This window comes from Sus scrofa, chromosome 5 (genome assembly GCF_000003025.6).
Source record: "Sus scrofa isolate TJ Tabasco breed Duroc chromosome 5, Sscrofa11.1, whole genome shotgun sequence".
Lineage (NCBI taxonomy): Eukaryota > Metazoa > Chordata > Mammalia > Artiodactyla > Suidae > Sus > Sus scrofa.
This window is the reverse complement of record NC_010447.5, coordinates 20,688,000-20,708,778: the sequence shown is the minus strand read 5'-3', so window position 1 is coordinate 20,708,778 and position 20,779 is coordinate 20,688,000. Positions and strand designations below refer to the sequence as shown.

Sequence of the window (20,779 nt, the reverse complement as noted above, 5' to 3'; positions counted from 1 at the left end):
TTATACATCAGACCATTCCTATAGGGAAATTCTTAGTCGTAGGTAGGAAAGTTTTTATATTTGTGTGGCTTGTCATACAGATTTCTCATCAGATGTGCCTAAAAAAATATGTAGTTCTAATCCAGAAATAGAAACCATTAGTATGAACGTGATTGGGTGGATATTCTTAATAGATTATCTTAGAAAAGACTCAGCATCTTTCTGTGTACTAGAGAGAGTTCTCTGCAGCTAAACAAAAATAGAAGATTAATAGACAGTTGAATTTGTACCTTTGTTTTCCTTAGTGCAAAGGGATGTCAGTAGAGGGTCCTGGAAAGAATTTCCTCCAATAAAAGTTTAGAGATATCAGCAAATAAGGAATGAGAAAAAAAAAAAAAGCCTCTACTCTAGCAACAGAATATTGAGAGGCTGAATGAAACCTTAAGCAAAAAATTAGAATAAATTCCCAATAAACAAGCCCAAAGCACATTGAATTCTCTGTTGTCTTTTGTGTATTGCAGCCACTATCACTTTTTTCTTTTTACATTTTCTGGAATACAGCCATTAACTTCTGTCGATATTTATTGAGAACCAATTATATATTCTGTGCACTCTTCAGGTGGTAATGGTACAGCCATGAACAAAGCAGACAGAATCACAACTGGCTCCTGTTGGCTTCACTTAGCTGCTATATTTAGGACTCGCACTGTATTATGTATTTCGGCAGTAGCCTTGCTTTATCATCATAAAGATGGTTTTGTTGTCTCAGCAGATTTTACTAGATCACTGCAACCTGGGTGATGAATTAATGTACAGGCTGTGTTCTTTCACTCTAGAGAGAATGCAGTGGTTCACTCTCAACTCTAAATTGTTGGGTTTTAAAGATTTTTTTTTTACAAGGTAGATGTGGACCTCCCGGTTTGTAAACCCATAGTGTTAAAATATATTCCGTTTTGATCAAACTACCTCGTTAATATTTTCAAAACTTATCTTATTTTTGCTTGAGGAGAGTAACTGTAATTGTATATATATACTTTTTGAATTTTTGGTTTTAAAGAAAGCAATGGCTACTATGACTTCATTATTTCCCTATTACTTCAAGAATTTGATTTTTTTATTTTGATATATGATTAAATTGTTCTTTTCTTGATCAGAGCCAGGTTAGAATTTAAGACCCTTTTCCTGGAAATTTAATTTCATGCTCTCTTGATATATAATGTTATCTTGGAGAAAGTTTATTTTCAACAAAAGTTGAAATGACTCAACTTCCTTATATTAACATGGATTGAAATGATGATTTGGGAGACAAGATTCAGGACTAACAGTATTATGAGCATTTAATATGAACAGACAGTAGACCAGGGTAAAATAGTTAAGAATTGTAGATTATGGAGTTCCTGCTGTGGTGCAGCAAGTTAAGGATCCAGCATTGCTTAGTTGTTGTGTAGGCTGCAGCTAATCTTGGATTCAATGCCTGGCTGGGGAACTTCCATAGGCTTAGAGTGTGATGTGGCAGAAGAAGAAAAAAAAAAAAAAAAGAATTGATGATTATGACTTTAAGGTGCACTACTCTTTTTGTATTTATATTTGATGGTGACTTTCAACATTCCTTTATGTCTTTGAGATCAATGAAATTCTTTTGATTAAGTCTGTGAAAGCTCGTTTCACTTGCTTGTTCCTCAGGGTATAAATAAATGGGTTTAACATGGGGGAAACTGAAGTAGAGAGCACGGACACACACATTAATTTTGATATCATCCTTTGCTGAAGGTTTGACATAGATGAAGATACAACTGCCAAAGGTAATAGAAACCACTATCAAGTGAGAAGAGCAGGTAGAGAAGGCCTTCATCTTTTGCTGGGCAGAAGGGAACTTTATGATGGTCTTGATGATGTAGGTATACGACATAACTACACACAGAAGTGTCATGATGTCAGTCAGCACAGCAAGGGCAATAGTCATCTGTTCTAAGAACTGTGTGTCTGAACAAGATATCTTCAGCAAAGGAGAAGCATCACAGGCAAAATGATCGATGATATTAGAGTCACAGAATTCCAGGTTTAGGCCCAGGCACAGTGGTGGAAATATGACCAACCAACCTGCTATCCAGCAGCAGCTGACAAGCCATCCACAGACTCTGCTGTTCATGATGGTCGCATAATGTAAGGGTTTGCAGGTGGCCACGTAGCGGTCATAGGACATGGCGGCCAGGAGAAAAAATTCTGTGGCTCCAAAAAGGATGACAAAAAATAGTTGAGCCATACAGGCATTATAGGAGATAGTTTTGTCCCCAGTTGATAAGCTGTATAGGAACCTGGGGATGCAGACTGTAGTGAAGAAGGTTTCTAAAAAGGAGAAGTGTTTGAGGAAGAAGTACATGGCAGTTTTAAGGCGAGAATCTACCAAAGTGAGTATAATGATGGTCATGTTCCCAGTTATACTCAGCGTGTAGGAGACAAACAGAAATATAAAAATGAGAAGCTGCATTTGAGGATCACCTGTCAGTCCCAGAAGTATGAATGTAGATAATGATGTACGGTTTCTCATGGCTGACTTGTAGTTCTTCTCAACTTCTCACCAACTCACGTGACCTTGAACTGAGAAAACTTGTATGAAATTATGAGGGTGTGGCCATTGTGTAAAAAAAATCCAATCTATTCAGTGAATAGTCATTTTCTTCTTTGACTTCCTTATGTCCCGTCAAAAGTCAGGAATTCTCAGCTCTTTTATGTGCATAATAGATCCCCTCAAGATTTTCTTTTTCTGAAATCATTTTATATTACAGTCCATATTTTTCTACCTCTTGTATGTTCTCCCATCTCTAGTTTTCAGTTAAGCTAAATTTTGCCATTTATTCTCTCCAATGTATTTAGCTATGGGATTAGAAAGCATTATCCATGTGATACAGTTTTGTGGATATATAATGTCCTTTTGCTCCTAAAAGTTCTTCACTACTCATCAGGTTGGATGGACTCATAAGTTACTTGGAAGTGTTGGTACCTATAAAATGCAAATAAATGGCTAAGTTTGACATTATGTAGAGGCTATGTGTGCAGTATTGGAATGTTTGCTTTTACTGCCATGATCATAGAAGTTCTTTCATTTTTATTTTACTTTTGATTTTAGAATTGTCATCCAAATAACATGCAGTGTTTTCTAGTTTAGTCATTTATCTCTAATTTCTTCATGAATACCCAATTTTCCTTCCATTTTTCATCTGATAGAACATCGTGTTTTATGTGTGGTACATAAACAAGTTACCTACTCCAGTATTGGGTAAAGAAATTAGTATAAGTAGAAAAAAAAAATCCCGAAGATATTTAACCTCAATTATTTATACTTTGGAGGTCATGAAGGCCAAGGGAAGACAGAATGAGACACCAAGTTGGAGGAGGAGACCAAGGAGTCATGATGAGCTTGTCAATAGTTAATCCAATTGTATCCTGTAGCAGAAAAGTGACCTTAGTGGAAAAACTGGGAAACTCCTAATTATGTCTGTATTCATATCTTTTAATTTTATTTATGTTTCAGTTAGTCTTTTTCCCCTCTGACACCGCAAAGCTTGGCCCTTCTGGCACCCCTGGGGACTCACAGACCTCAGCGAGGTCCACAGCCCCTAGGTGTTGGGATATGGAGTCAGGAAACCTGTGCATGGCACCACCATCGCAGATCCGACAGGGGGTGCCCAGAGAGTGTGCGATATGCGCCTTGGGGGCACAGGTGGTGGTGGTGCTTACCCAGCCAGGCCTGGCTTGGGACCCTGAGCCATCCTTAAATGTGTATTTTAGTTTTCAGTATTTGTGTATAGTGTTCATTCCTTAGTGTTAATAATTGAACTGTGGTTGTAGAGGATGCTACCATTAGGGCGAGCTGGGTGAAGTCTAGCTAAGAATTATATGCACTATTTTTTCAACACTTGTGAAAGTGCAATTTTATTTCATTGTTAAAACTTACCAACTAGAAATAAAAAAGAAAGAAAGAAAACCAAAAAAGCAAACTGCAATTGTGAGCACTTTCTATGTGCTGGGCAGTTTGTTGGGGCAAGTCTTCACATGGGTTATTTGTCTGGTGTTTATATTCTCTAATCTGATTGCATTTCAACCGTGTTTTAGCAGTGAAGTCGATTTTATTCTGTTTATAAGTAGGTCGGATATTATTTGAAATTAACGCTGACAGTTGAAATTGTGGATGAATATTAATTAGAAATGCCCAAATTGCACGGATTCTGTCTCTACCTACAAGCCAAATTATAACATCAACTCCTAAGACCAGAAGTGCTTCGTGGATAGCACACTCCTGTGATAAAGGTTCTATATTTAGAAAGGAATGTTCCCTGTGAAACAGCTCTTTCGAGTGTGTCCAGCAAAGAGGGACATTCACTTTCCACAAAGCAGAGCAAAATATTTATAATTTGGGTGGAGTCTCTTTCTTGTTCCTCTGTTCATTAGAAGCATCCCACCCCGCCCTTACCTTCACTAGAAGTTACTAGCAGGATACTAAGTTTGGGCTTAGTGTCACTTCCTGAGAAAAAGTTTCTTGAATCTTCATTGTCTGAGTTACATGCCTGTTGTTTTTGCCTCTTTTGCACATAGTACTCATGTCTCTATCACTGAGCCTGTAAGTGTATTTTTTTGCTATTGGGCTCTTCAGAGTCTTGTTCCCTGAGATTCCACAGTAGCTGGCCCTATTCAAGAGCTCAATAAATAACTTAATTTTTAAAAGAATAAGTTTTTTATGTATTCTTTGGACTCAGAACAAGCAGTCTAAATATAATAAAATTCAGTGAGTAATTAAAAAAAAAAAGAACAAGCAGTCTGTTTCTCATTTAGTGGAATTTCCATTCTCTTTTATATGAGAGAATGTTGCATTCTGTAATATAAATATGTAATCCTACATGGGGGGGGTTTCCAATTTTTAGCTGTGAAGGCTCTATTAATTCCTTTTTTAGCTTTTTGAGGTGTACTTGATATAAGAATTGCACATATTTAATGTATATGCCATATATTGTCTCTCTTGCTTGGTCTCCTTTTTTTTTTTCCAAAAATGAGCTCTTTAAAACATAAGAATCATTCTTTGCTCCCTGTAAGTACCAAAAAAGGCGACATGTCAGATATAGCCCTAGAGTTAAAAAAAAAACCTGTCCTTTGAAATGTGTTGATGGATCAAAAAGTAGAATATATTTGGTCTTTTCTCTGATTACTTACATAACAGCCAACGCAAGGATTTCCTTTCCTTCAGCCACTGTCAGGATACCTTGCACTTTCCTACATTGTTGAATCAAGAGGCATTTGCCTTAGAGGCTTCAGTTAAATGGTTACATAGAGTTTCACTTGGTTTCTTTAAAAATGTCCTTCCTAATTATTCAGAAAGGCAGTTATCAGCTTCCACATTGTGCCTAGTCCCATGGTTTAGTCTATAGAGTTTATAGAAAGGCAGAATAAGGGAAGAACAGGGAATAGTATGCTTAAAAGTTAGCCTTCCCACCTCAGCACCAAGTTCAAGGTCATTAAGAGAGAACCCAGCGTTTCCAGTGGGGTAAAAATTAATTGTATATGCAGCCCTGATACTTCCCTTCAGTTCTAGTCACCATGGCTCCAGATATCTCACTCACTCTCAAGTGCCAAGCAGCTTGCATGTACTCAGGAGAGCATTTTTTCTTCCAAAATACCACTATTTTTCCAGTCATTCATATCCTGCATTCGTAAGAACTCGGTCATGAAATTAATTGACCTTGATATTGATATAGAGATGAAAAAATTGAATTTCCATTAAAATATGAAAGACTGTTAGAGGATAAGGTCACCAACTGATTAAACATGAGCAAATAAGTCCCCCAATGGAGATACAATTGATGTATTTTAAACAAAGTTTTTTTAAAATAAGGGTGAGGTTATGATAGAGAACACGTAAGAGTTCCCCCTAACATTCTGCCACATTTAGATAAATTTCAATATATTGATACATAAAACAGCTTATCAATGACTGTCCTATACTTGCTACTCATATTGTAAAGACACACTTCATAAGCAATTGTTGAAACCTTTCATAAAATATAAAAGTAATCAGTTATTTTGCCATAGACACTTTCCTTAGAGGAGAGCATCATTCTAGAGTTCAGAAAGGAAAAGAAAATTGTAATAGTACTTCCCTGATTGTCGTAACATCCAGTGTTTTCAGAACCCTAAAGTTGCAAGAGTGAAAAACGTCATCCAGGAATGTCTTCTGATGGAAAGAGGTGGTGGATAGACCTGCTCATTTTTAGGAGCAGTCTCATACTCACAGAGGGCTCTGCAGTTGGAGAGTTTTCACCAAGTCCTCCACCACCCACACAAGGTGAAGAGTTTTCCAACACAAAGCCTGCCTCCCCCTGAGCCCAGGCGCTCTTTTCTTTACTTTGTAACTACGAAGATAACAGTAGGTAAAATGGCCAGGTAGGCATCTCTCTCTGTTGTTGGAAAAATTGCTGTTCTGATACTTCTGGCAGAGGGCCATATTTCTAAACCAACAGTATTTCCCTTTTGAAAACAAATTGACCCAGTTTTCAGTTAAGTGAAGCAAACAAACATGTCCTTGGTGGTCCTGACTTAAAATAACTCATGAATCTCTTGTGTAATAGACTTTGGGGATAGAAAGACGAAGGGAGAACTGGGAAAATGTCTTCAGAGACCCACCTGTAAATACCAGCATCAGATGTGGCCAGGCGTGCAATAGTAAGTATTGGGTAACCAGGCCAAGGGCAAACTTCTGTCTTGTATTTCAGTATCATGTTAGGCATTTGTAAGATGATAAAGACAATTTTTTGAATTATTAATCCTGTAACTTTGTAATTCTTGGTTAGAGTAAACATAACTATTCAGAAATGCAGATGACATGGTACTATATAGAGAAAACCCTAAGGACTCCACCCCAAAACTACTTGAGCTGATCAACAAATTCAGCAAAGTAGCAGGATATAAGATTAACATTCAGAAATCTGTTGCTTTTCTGTATAGTAACAATGAAATATTAGAAAAGGAATACAAAAATACAATACCTTTTATAACTGCACCCCAAAAAATCAAATACCTGGGAATACACCTGACCAAGGAGGTAAAGGACTTATATGCTGATAACTATAAAGCATTAATTAAGAAAATTAAAGATGTAAAAATTAAAATTCTATTCTTCTGGGTTGGAAAAATGAATATTGTAAAAATGGCCATACTACCCAAAGCAATCTACAGACTCAGTGCAATCCCTATCAAATTACCCATGACATTTTTCACAGAACCAGAACAAACAATCTAAAAATTCATATGGAATCACAGAAAATAAATTAACAAAAAAAGTCCCAGAATTGCTAAAGCAATTCTGAGGAACAAAAACCAAGCAGGAGGCATAACTGTCTAAACTTCAGGCTCTATTACAAAGCCACGGTCATCAAGAGAGTGTGGTACTGGTACCAACACAGATGTACAGACCAATGGAACAGAATAGAGAACCCAGAAATAAACCCAGACACCTATAGTCAATTAATCTTTGACAAGGGAGGCAAGAACATACAATGGGAAAAGATAATCTTTTCAGCAAGTATTGCTGGGAAACCTGGACAGCTACATGCAAATCATTGAAGCCAGAAAACACCCTCACACCATGCACAAAAATAAACTCCAAATGGCTGAAAGACTTAAATATAAGACAAGACACCATCAAACTCCTGGAAAAGAACAGAGGCAAAACACTCTCTGACATCAACATCATGAATATTTTCTCAGGTCAGTCCCCCAAAGCAATAGAAATAAGAGCAAAAATAAACCAATGGGACCTAATCAAACTGAAAAGGTTTTGCACACACTGCAAAGGAAACCAAAAAGAAAACAAAAAGAGAACTTACAGAATGGGAGAAAACAGTTTCAAATGATGCAACTGACAAGGACCTAATCTCTAAAATATGCAAACAGTTTATACAACTCAACAGCAAAAAAGCCAACAATCCAATGGAAAAATGGGCAAAAGACCTGAATAGACATTTCTCTAAGGAAGATATACAGATGGCCAACAAGCACTTGAAACAGTGTTCAACATCCCTGATTATTAGAGAAATGCAAATCAAAACTACTATGAGGTACCACCTCACACCAGTCAGAATGGCCATCATTAATACGTCCACAAATCACAAATGCTGGAGGGGGTGTGGAGAAAAGGGAACCTTTCTGCACTGTTGGTGGGAATGTGAGATGGTACAGCCACCATGGAGAACAGTGTGGAGGTATCTTAGAAAGCTAAGATACCTACCATATGACCCAGCAATCATATCCAGACAAAACTTTCCTTAAAAAAGACACATAGACCCGCACGTTAATTGCAGCACTATTCACAATAGCCAAGACATGGAAACAACCCAAATGTCCATCAACATATGATTGGATTAGGAAGACATTGTATATATACACAATGGAATACTGCTCAGCCATAAAAAAGAATGAAATCATGCCATTTGGAGCAACATGGATGGAACTAGAGACTCTCATCCTCGTGAAGTAAGTCAGAAAGAGAAAGACAAATGCCATGTGATATCACTTATACCTGGAGTCTAATATACGACACAAAGGAACCTTTCCACAGAAAAGAAAATCATGCACGTGGAGAATAGACTTGTGGTTGCCAAGGGGGAAGGGGAGGGAGGGGGTAGATTGGGAGTTTGGGGTTAATGGATGCAAGCTGTTACCTTTGGAATGGATTAGCAATGACATCCTGTTTTGTAGTATTGGGAACTATTTCTAGTCACTTATGACGGAGCATGCTAATGTGAGAAAATAGAATGTGTGCCTGTATATGTAACTGGGTCACCATGCTGTATCGTAGAAAAAAAATTTGTATTGGGGAAATAATTTAAAAAATAAAATAAATTAAAAAATATATACATTCAAATAATTACCACATCACACATTACATGAAACGTCTTTGTCATCCCAAAACATTTCCTCATGACGTTTTGCAGACAGTACACTCCATTCTGGTCTCATTCAGTCACTGACCTGCTTTCTGACACTCTGGATTTTTTTTCTTGCTCAACAATGTGAAAACATGGAATATAGTGTGTGTGACACCGTTTGCTCAGCATAAATATTTTGAAATTTTCTATTTTATTTGTTGTAGAGGTTTATTCCTTTGGGCAGTTGAATGGCTTTCCATTGCATGAATATACCACAATAGTTTTCTCTGTTTTTTGATGAACATTTTGGATGTTTACACTTTTGAGTCCTATGAATCCAGCTGCTGTAAACATTCATGCATGTAATTTGGGCAATGTATAGTTTCGTTTTTCTTAGGTAAATAGAGAATTTGCTAAGACATATGATAACCAGGTTTAACTATATATGAACCTGCCAGAATGTTTTCCCAAGTGGTTGTATCACTTCATGTATGTCGACCATTCCTTTGTGAAGTTCCAGTTGTTCTCTGTCTTTGCTGTGACTTATAGTGTCAGCCTATATTCTAATTGTAGCCATTCTAATAAGTGTGTGTGGCTCATTTTAGTTATAATTTGATTTCCTGATGACTAGTGATATTGAGCTCTTGCCATGTGCTTGTTGGCTATTCATGTAACTTCCCTTATGAAATGTCCACCAAGTTTTCTTGACCATATCTGTTTGGTTATTATTATTGAGCTTTGGTAGGAAATTGTTAAGGATGTTTGAATTCTGCGATCATGAGGTTTGTTGGTCTACATTTTTATGCTCATAGTTTCTTTGTCTGGTATTAGAATCAGATACATGTGAATTTCTTAAAATGAGTGAGAAAGTATTCTTTCTTCATGTATTTTGAAAGAATTTGCATAGATTGGATTATTTCTCCCTTGGATCGTATTCACCAATGAGGCAACATGATTTTGGTGTTTTCTTTGTGAAAATATTTTTGGGTATTAATTCGTGGGTGAAACAGAAATGTATGCAGATGTTCTGTTTCTTTTTGAGTCAGGTTTACAATTTGTAAGTTTCAGAGAACCTTTCCATTTCATCTAAGTTGTTGACTGTATTGGTTTCATATTGCTCATAGTTTTCCCAAATTAATTTGTTGATATCTGAAGGCTCAAAAATGGATGATAACCTGATTTCTTGTGCTGATCATTTCATCATGTATAAAAATATAGAATCACTATGCCAATGTAATATATTGTATGTCAATTATACTTGAATGAAAAAGAATGCCATCTCTACACCAATAGTGTAAAATAGGTAGGAAAAACGTCTAAAAGAGGAAAAAGAAATGACTAAATTATGATGGGTTCTGGTTAATGGATTAAAAATGATCTATTTTATTCCTCACAAATCAACGTTCAATAATTACTTCTTCAGTATATGGAGGGATTGTAATATTGGTTATCAGCTTTATGCAAAAATAAGGCCGCGGTGCATATTTTGAGTGGATTATCAAGAGATATTTTTTACTTTTTTCTGCTTTATTTATTTATTTATTTTTGGCCTGCACCCACAGCACATGTAGGTTCTCAGGCTAGGAGTCAAATGGAAGCTGTAGCTGCCAGCCTACACCATGCAACAACAATGCCAGATCTAAGCCACATCAATGACCTACATCACAGCTCACAGCAATCTTTTGAGTTGGTTTATCAAGAGATACATTTTACTTTTTTATTTATTTATTTATTTATTTATTTTTGGCTTTTTGCCATGACTTGGGCCGCTCCTGCGGCATATGAAGGTTCCCAGGCTAGGGGTCTAATCGGAGCCGTAGCCACCAGCCTACAGCTGAGCCACAGCAACGCAGGATCTGAGCCACGTCTGCAACCTACACCACAGCTCACGGCAACACCAGATCGTTAACCCACTGAGCAAGGGCAGGGACCGAACCTGCAACCTCATGGTTCCTAGTCAGATTCGTTAACCACTGTGCCACGACGGGAACTCCCCAGATGATTTATTTTTATTTTTATTTTTTTTGTCTTTTTGCCATTTCTTGGGCCGCTCCTGCGGCATATGGAGGTTCCCGGGCTAGGGGTCGAATCTGAGCTGTAGCTGCCAGCCTACGCCAGAGCCACAGCAACGCAGAATCCAGGCCGCATCTACAACCTACACCCCAGCTCACCGCAACGCCGGAACCTTGACCCACTGAGCAAGGCCAGGGATCGAAACCGCAACCTCATGGTTCCTAGTCGGACTCTTGAACCACTGCACCACGACGGGAACTCCCATTTTACTTTTTTAAAAGGAATGCAATTTTTTTTGAGTGAGTCATGAAAGGCTAGTTTAACTTGCTTATTCCTCAGAGTATATATAAAAGGATTCAGCACTGGTGAAATGGAAGAAATAAGCAATGCCACTCCTTTATTGAGATTTACCTCTTCCTTGGCAGATGGTTTGATGTAGATGAAGATGCAGCTGCCATAGCTGATGGAAACGACAATCATGTGGGAAGAACAGGTAGAAAAGGCTTTTTTTCTTTGTTGGGCAGAAGGGAATTTTAGAATCGTCCTTATGATGTATATGTAGGAGAGAACCACACACAAAAGAGTGATGATGAGAGTGAGCACAGCACAGGCTATAACCATCTGCTCAATTAACCAGGTGTCTGAGCATGAGATCTTCAGGAGAGGAGATGCATCACAGATAAAATGATCAATGAGATTGGAATCACAGAATTCCAGATGAAAACACAAGCTGAATGGAGGGAGGATAATCATAATTGTTGCCAGCCAACAGCAGACAACCATTGTTTTGCAGAGTTTGTTGCTCATGATTGTCATATAATGCAGGGGTTTGCAGATGGCCACATAGCGATCATATGCCATGGCTGCCAAGAGAAAGAACTCAGTTATCACAAAGAGATCTGTAAAAAATAATTGAATGAAGCATGCATTATAGGTAATTGTTCTGTCCCCAGTTGATATACTGTATAGGAATCTTGGAATACAGGAGGTTGTAAATGAGATTTCTAGGAAAGAGAAATTTTGGAGGAAAAAATACATGGGGATTTTAAGGTGGGGATCCAGCAAGGTCAGGGTAATGATGGTCAGATTTCCAGTAACACACAATATGTAGGTGAGAAATAGAAAAAGGAAAAGCAAGAGCTGCAGCTGAGGATCTTCTGTCAGTCCCAGAAGGATGAATGTTGTTATTGCAGTGTGGTTTCTCATATTGACTCCTGGATTTTGTCAACCGTAAATGTCAATGTCAGAGAGATTTGAATGCAGAATTCAAAGACATCATCCACTGATGAACACGCTCTTGTGTATTGAACTCATCCAACATGCATGAGTTTTACTTTTAGATTGGAGGAATACATTTCCTATTTTACAGTGAGCTCAACCCCTTAGTCTATTTATTCATAATGACAAGTGAAATTACTTTATACATTTTGTTTAGTTTATAGTTTAACTTTTCCTTTAGTAATTTCTCAAAATTAATTCATAATGAATTAAATATATTATCTCCTACACTGCATTGTGCATTTTTTATTTACATTTATTTTTCATTTCATATATTAAGCAGTTTTTTATACTGCCAAATATTTTTCTTCAATACAGAAGCAAAATTTTTAAAAAGTTAATTCAGTGTCACTCTTTTGCTTTAAATTTTGGAATTGTTAAAATACTAAAATAAAGGTTTTGACCATGACCCAAAAAAAGCCATTTCAATTCTCTCTAAAATATAAAGGTTTTTTTTTCTTTCTAATGAGTGATCATTCGTTATAAGGGCAAAACATGTTTTGACTCTGAAACATCCACATTTGTAGTTTTGTGGATTTTAAAACTTCCATTTCCATGTCTTGTGTTACCTCGGGTTACATGATGCAGTACAACCTCATCACATATTGCACTTTCATCGCCTTGTGAGGTTATGCTGAGTGTAATTAATGAACTTCTGAAGGATGTAAAAGCTATACTTTGATGCTTCATTTAAGCACTCAGATTGAAACATATGTACACACCGTGTTATGGAGAAAAAGTCAAGACAAAAGTGACTGAACATCCTCTCGAAGCACCTCTCTTTCCTCCATTCGCATTTCTTTCCAGTCCACATTTTTGCCTCTCTTTTTACATTTTGCATTCATTTCTCAATCACGTAGTCTCTGGTTTTCAAGCTCAGCAGCCTTGATAAAGCACTCCTTCATGGATCTTCCTGTGGATCAATTCAAGATAAATCATAATTTAAATGTGTTTCAGTGTAATCCTAAGAATACATGCTTACAAGTCTCTTTGTGTGCTCCAGGCACTGGTCTAAGTCTCTTACAGATATCACGCGTACAAACCTTAGGATATCCTGTGAGGTTGGGAGGTATGTTGTCTCCATTTTCAAAGTGGGAAAAGTGGGGCACAGAGAGATAAGGCCTATGTCCACTGCTTTCTGGATATTCAGTATCCACTCAGAAGGGCTCCAGAGCCCTGGCCTGAGTCACTGTACTGTGGTTATTGGTGCACATTTACCTGAATGCCTTGGTTTCATGATGACAGAATTTGTATTTGTAATTCAAACAAAGGTAGTATTACTTTAGAATTCATTGTTAAACCCAGACACTTGAGCAGCAGTGAGGGGCAGGAGTAATGAATAATTATGGTGCTGCATCTGTGGTGAATGTGCTCTTGAGGGCAAAAATCTAAACGTGTGCAGTCACTCAGTGCGTGTGGCGGATGGGGCTGCACGTCACCAAAGTTCAGCTAGCTAATTTTCCATTGTGTTCTTTATTCCTGTTGGTATATTGACCCTTCCATGTTGGCTCGGTATTTCTTTCCGTGAAATATTACGTCTGAAGAGTAGAGACCATATTATTCTGGGTTAATACGATCAAGGTGGTGAGAGTTATTTCTCATGTATCCTCCTTTACATGGATAGATAGTCATAGTTTTCTAACCTGTAAGTAATGTCCTCAGGGTTCCAAATTCTTGTAACCTTATGAAATGCAAAATGGATCACCTACGGATAAGCCATTTTCTCGTTTTCAGAATTTTTTTCTCAGAACGTACTGATACATGTACTGTGAGAGTTTTTTTTTTAATTTTTTAATTTTTTTATTTTTGAGGGCCTCATCTGTGGCACATGGAAGTTCCCAGGCTACAGGTTGAATCAGAGCTACAGCTCCAGGCTGTGCCACATCCACAGCCATGCAGGATATGAGCCACATCTGCAACCTACACGACAGCTCATGGCAATGCCGGATCCCTGACCCACTGAGCAAGGCCAGGGATCAAACCCTCATCCTTATGGATGGATTCTAGTTGGATTTGTTTCTGCTGTGCCACAAAGGGAACATCTCTTTCCCTTTATTTAGTAATTTTAAAAACAATTAGTTGTTCTGCTAGCATCATCCACATATGACCAAGGGGATTTTTTAAATTAATAATTGATATTTTATATTATAATAGTTTCAGGTATACAACAAAATAATTCACTATTTGTAGATGTTGTGAAATAATCACCGCATTACGTCTGGGTAATATCAGTCACCAATCACTTTTTTCTTGTGATGAGAACTTTTAAGAGCTGCTCTCTTCCTTTCAAACATGCAAGACACGGTTATTAACTGTAGTCACCATGCTGTAAATTCCATCCCTGTGACTTATTTACTTTATCACTGAAGTTTGTATCCTTTGAGCCCCTTCACCCACTTCCCTGCTGCATCCCAATGTCCACCTCTGAAACCACGAATATCTTCTCTGTATCCATGAGCTTGTGTGTTTGTTTTTGCTTTGTTTTTTAGATTCCACGTATAAGTGAGATCGTATGGTGTTTGCCTTTCTTTGTTTAACTTATTTCACAGCGTTTTGAACAATATTGTTCTGTTTCATCTGAGCAAGTAAACCCCGTCATCTGCTACTGTAGGCTCAGTATACAGGACGCAGTCTCCAGGGTAGACAGATGCTGTCACAGGGAGGGATATTAATTGAGGCTCAGGATCGATCAAGTTTGATGGAAAGCTCTTACCCTCTTGAACACTGCATTATCATCTGATGGTGACCATAGCTCACATGAGAAGCTCCGTCTTGTTTTCTTCATTTTTCAAGAACTCAGTTCATCTCCCAGTAGTTCTCTTGGAATTTGACTCAGCTTTGTTTGGGTCTTAAAACGGTTTTGTTTTTGGAGTTCCTTTTGTGGTTCAGTGGAAATGAATCTGACTAGTATCCATGAGGCCTAGGTTCAATCCCTGGCCTTGCTCAGTGGGTTAAGGAACGGGCATTGCCATGAGCTGTGGTGTAGGTCACAGATGCATGTTGGATCTGGCATTGCTGTGGCTGTGGTGTATGCTGGCGGCTACTGCTCTGATTTGATCCCTAGCCTAGGAACGTCCCTATGCCAGGGGTGAGGCCCTAAAAAGGCAAAAAAAAAAAAAAATTCATTTTTAATCGTAAATATTTAATCTTAATCCATTCTTTAAGTATTGAACTTTCACAGAGCATTTTATTTGTGGAACAGATAAAAAAATGCCTACGATTTCCATATGTGAGTGTGCAGTTGATGTGTGTGTATGCATATGCACACTTGGATTTTAGGTATTGTGTGTTCCTATGTGTTTGTGGGAGATTTTATTTCTGAATATTCCTCAACCAGACCTGCTAATGATTTCTAGGACCAGCGTTCTAGAAAAAAAAAACAAAAAAACTTGTATCTCTTAAATGACTGTAGGATCATCCCCTGAAATGCTAACTGTATTGGTTTATTTAAGTCTAACATTGTGCTTAAGGAGGAAAATCTATCATGACATTCCCCCTCCACCTCCTACCTAGTGCCGGAATATGTGCAGACATACTGTGAAAGCAGCTGAGACGGTAAACCTTTTTATACTTACCCTTTAAGCTGTACAAGTTACTTCATGGCATCTCTTGACAGTTTATTTGAACATCCTTTTAATGAGACACAGGCTGAGCAGGAGCATGCTAGTGGAGACCTGAACTCCAAGTTTTCTCAGGAAACTACCTCGGCTAGAAAATCCCTGGAACTACCCAGAGCCTCCTATATCACATACCATAGCATGTACCTGCTGTAGCATAGAACTTCTTTCCTAAGAGGACTGTGCCATTTGACACCAGGAATGTATGTTCTTCTGTTACTAGTTAAAATAAAGTAAAGCCTATTTTAAAGGGCTGGGTTATCATAGACTGTTGAGTGATCAGGGTCAGATGATCTTCTAAACTCATTGGTCAGGAAAACATATTTGGCACCAAATATTGTGGCTTGTCACTTTATGTATTCTACCTATAGCAAGAATCATTAGCGTCACCCAACAAAAGAGTCCTTGGAGACCCAGGTTTCAAAGTCACCCTGGATATTAATATGAAGTTTTGGCTGTGAACCTGACGGCAGTGGGGACAGTGCCCTTAGGGACAGGGAAATGCAAGAAGAATATTAAGTCAGTGTGATGGTGCTGTCTAATGTAAGCCAATAAAATGTCCAATAAAATGTTTAACTTGAAACATCCGTGCAGAAGTAAACCTGTAAAATCTGTTGGAATCTCCCATTTTCATCCAGCCTGTTGTGGTTGTCCTTAATTATTAACACAGGGAGATTTATAGCAATTTTTGATGACCAAATTTATATAATTTTAATCTCTCTGTGATAATAATCGCCACCAGTGTGGAAACGTTACTTCTTTACATGTCTTTTTTACAATAACAAGAGGCTACTCTAAAGGTTTTATATAAACATCTTTGCACACATGACTGCTCATACTCCAGACAGTTCCTCTATGAGAAATTCTTAGTTGTAGGAGGACAAGTTTTTCTATTTGAATGGCTTTTGGTATGGATTTTTCATTAGAGGTACTAAAAATAAATGTCATCCCAGGCCAGGAAAAGAAATCATTAGTATGAATGTGATTGGGTGGGTAACCTTAATGCATTGTCTTAGAAAAGGACTCAGCATCTTTCTTTGTACTAGAGAGAGTTTTCTGCAACTACACACATATAGAAGATCAGTAGACAGCTCAGCTCATAATTTTGTGTTCCTCAGTTTAAAGGGACATCAGTAGAGGATTCTGGGGAGAATTGGTTCCAATAAGGATTAGAGACGTCAGAGAATAATGAATTAAGAGACCTTGTTCCTTACTGCATTAAACTCCTGAGAGGCTGGGTGAGACCTTAAGCAACACGTTGGGAAAGTGCACCACAGCAGGAACTCCTCATGTTAATTTTTCACTCTGAGAAACCCTCAGCAAGCGAATGTGTCCCACTGATTATCTGGGTAAAAAAATAAGAGGAGAAGAATTGTCCTGTGTTTTTGATATGGCCTTCTGCAAAGGCCTGGATTACATGACAGTGTGGAGGATTTTATCTGCTGTTTTATGGCAGCCAGTGATGATCATCTTCAGTTCAGTTATTTTAGATTTCTCCTTGGATGTTTGTGAATCTTATCTTTAATCACCTTTTCCTGTAATGTAGAGTGTCTCCTGAAACATCACATGATCATAATCATGGTTCATAGAGCATATAGTTTCAGAGATTGCTCTTGTGATATTCCTTATTATTTATATATGTATATCTATCCTATCTGTATACTTTTAGCACAGTATTAATCTTAGAAGATTGTTTTCTCTTGTTTTGCACACATTAAATTTCAGTGATTTAAGAAGTTGACCCTTAATGTATATCAACTTTCAATCAATGAATGTATATATATAAAGATATTACACTAATAATTTCTGTATTAATGTCTTCTAGTAAATCCATTTTGAAGACATCTTTTATATGTTGAGAAATAAGCAAGAAGAATAGGAACACAACATAACCCAAACAATTGCATTTTAGTGAAAGCAGCAAACATTTCCTAAAGCCTTGTATTGGCTTTTTTTTTTTTTATTAATTATGCCCACCTATTTTGTCATTTAAAACCACACACATTATCTCATCGTTTCTGTGCTTCAGGATTCCAGGCACAGCTTTGCTGGGTCTTCTGCTTAGGATCTTTAATCAAGGTGGGAACTGTGTTGTTTTCTTAACTAGAGGCAAATCTGAGAAAGGATTTGCTTCCAAGTTCATTCCGGTTGTTGTGGGAATTTACTTGATTATACTTGTAGGCCTGAATCTTTGTTCCATAATCATGGTGTATATCCATTTATTTAGATCCTTACAATATTTTTCAACAATATTCAATAGGTTGCATTATAGAGGTCTCAGATTTCTTTTGTTGGTTTTTTTCTTAAGTATTCAGTATTATTCGATGCCATATTTAAATTAACTTTCTGATTATTGCATTTTATTGACCCTGTATCTCTTAAATTTATTAAAATAGTTACGGTAGTATTTTTGAGTAAATTATTGAGAATTTTCTATATAAATAGCAATTCAGTAAATTCTAAGGACAGCTTTGTTCCTTTCCAATCTGGACTTTTTTCTTGCCTCATTACATTGGTTAGAAACTCTAGTGCAATAATGAGTAGAAGCGGTGAAATTAGACATTCTTATCTTGCTACTTATTTTAGAGGAAAAGGATTCGGTAATTTACTTATGAAAATGATGTAACTTGTATGTTATCTGTGTCAACTTTAATCCTTCATTATAATAGATTATCTGATTTGATGTATACAATGTTAAAATTTTTTAAAATTTTGAAAGAAGTTTCTAGTACCTACTTTAAATACCTAGAACAAAGTTTTTTTTTTAACTTTAGTAAAAGATTGAAATTAGTAAATGTACTCTTTTTAAAAAATAGTTAAAATTTCAGCAGAATTTAATAAGAACTAGCCTCAACTAATTTTTATCTTGAATAGTCTCTTCAGGTTAATGTGGCTTTGTCCAAAAATGAATGGCTGCTTGTACGTGAATGTGAGCAGGCTGCACTTGTGATGACTCAGCCAAATAGCACTTATGAGACTCTCTCCAAACTTTAGGGATGATGTCTTACATTTATGGCCCCTAAAATAATTTAGCAAATGATGGGCAGTAGTAACTCAATAAATATGGCCTACCCAGATTTCAGTTGCTTTAGGGAATGTATTTCTGGGGATGAATTTTGAATTGTACATATACAACTTTGGGAGTTGTAAATAGGTCCATTTTTTTTTCTTTCTTTTGGTTTGCCTTTTCTAGGGCTGCTCCTGTGGCATATGGAGGTTCCCAGGCTAGGGGTCTAATTGGAGCTGTAGCTGCCGGCCTATTCCAGGGCCACAGCAATACAGGATCTGAGCCACGTCTCCAACCTACACCACAGCTCATGGCAAGGCCGGATCCTTAGCTCACTGAGCAAGGCCAGGGATCAAACCCACAACCTCATTGTTCCTAGTCAGATTCGTTAACCACTGAGCCACAACGGGAACTCCGGTCCATTTTTTTATGGCACGTTGAGGTGAGATTCTAGATTCATAGGAATTGGGAGGCTGAACAAAATTTTCCTGTAAAATGGCAAGGCATTTGTTCTCCATTTGTTATAAAATACTGTTGTGTTTTATATATAGGATTGTGAAGAGGAAGAGAGTAATAAATGCACAGGCATTTCAATTAGTGTCATATTTTCAGGTAATGCATTTTTGAATAAATAAATTTAAATTATGTCTGCTTTATACACCAAACAAAGGTGTTTTCTTTAAAATGATTTAGCAGGTCTTTAGAATGACCTTTAAGAAGATTTTAAACATTTTTATATGTCTAGTCATAATGTTGAACTGATTTTTTGTGATTGCCTTGAATGGAAAGCAAGTATTTCTCTGACTCTATTGCTTTCCTATGGCTGGATGAGTAGTAATAGGAAGGGGTTTTTACACAATCTCTGCTATAAGAGTGCAGTGTTCACACTGTGCCTTTCTTTCTTAGCCTCGGTTTTCCCCCTAATTTCTAGTTCATGGAATTATTGTGTTGATGAGACAATCCATGCAGAATGCCTGGTAGATGGTATGTTAAAGCCACCACCCCTACTTCTTTCTCTCCTTCATTTTCTTCCTCCTGTTTTTCTTTTTGCTCCGCAATTTGCTCTGACACTTATGCTAATGTACGAGGCCTTAATCCGTGGCCATTGCAGCTTTTGTGTTCCTTTCTTGCATTTTTATGAAGCTGATGGACTTTGGTGTCTCTGGCAACCTGTTCAGTGTTCTGTAGAGAAATACTAAGGGAAGAGTTCAGAGACTACACTTTTGGACACAAGGTAATAGGTATTCCACTGTTCTTTCTCAGCTATCTTTAAGTAATTAATTGGGCAGCCATTTCCTTTTGTAAACGAAGAGTTTATGTCTTTACTTTTCTTCCAGCCTAAGGAATAAAGGAATTTTCCATGGAAAAACTGATTAGTTTTATATGAATTTTTTCGCTTAGTTTTTGCAGTTTCTCTAACCCACAAAAAACCAAAAGGTGTGTTCTCCTAACATCTGGTGCATCAAGGCATGCTATTTCTGTCAAGACAGTAGCAAGTAATGGCATCTGACTACAATCGAAAGGCTATTAAACATGGTTAATAGGAATCTCTATTAGAAAAAGGGCACTAATCAGTGCTCAAGGGAAGAAATAATTAACTGATGATCGAATACTGTTTAAGATAGCATCATAAAGGGAATTCAGCCTTCTGAACCAAACTGAAAAAATTCTGTTGCTCTTAGTGTTTCGTTGTGGCATCCTAAGTCAGAGCACTGTTCCTGATTCCCAAACTCTCCTCCCTTTCTGACCACCAGTTCTTATCTTCTGTGATACTGAGATATTATGTGAATGTTTTGGTAAACCACTTTCATTCAGGTGTATTTTCTGTTTAATATTTTTCAAGGGCTATTTTGTATTTATAATTAGCTCACTATCATCTGATGTCAGTGACACCATTGCTGATAATTTGCCACTGTAATGAAGTCTGTTGTAGTTCTGTATGGGTATAAATGTGTATTGACTCAGAAGAG

General features: G+C 37.3%; 2 protein-coding genes across 2 annotated transcripts; both read right to left on the bottom strand.

Moving 5' to 3' along the window:
• LOC110260675 (olfactory receptor 6C2-like) lies at positions 409-4,711 on the bottom strand. Its single transcript, XM_021091762.1, has one exon. The coding sequence runs from the start codon at positions 2,525-2,527 to the stop codon at positions 1,580-1,582; it is 948 nt and encodes a 315-aa protein (XP_020947421.1). The 5' UTR covers positions 2,528-4,711; the 3' UTR covers positions 409-1,579.
• LOC100157938 (olfactory receptor 6C68-like) lies at positions 3,508-12,394 on the bottom strand. The gene is made up of 3 exons (XM_021091225.1): positions 11,139-12,394; positions 6,261-6,380; positions 3,508-3,750 (listed from the first exon to the last, which is right to left on the bottom strand). Exons 1-3 carry the CDS (start codon positions 12,111-12,113, stop codon positions 3,508-3,510), a joined length of 1,338 nt encoding a protein of 445 aa, XP_020946884.1. The 5' UTR covers positions 12,114-12,394.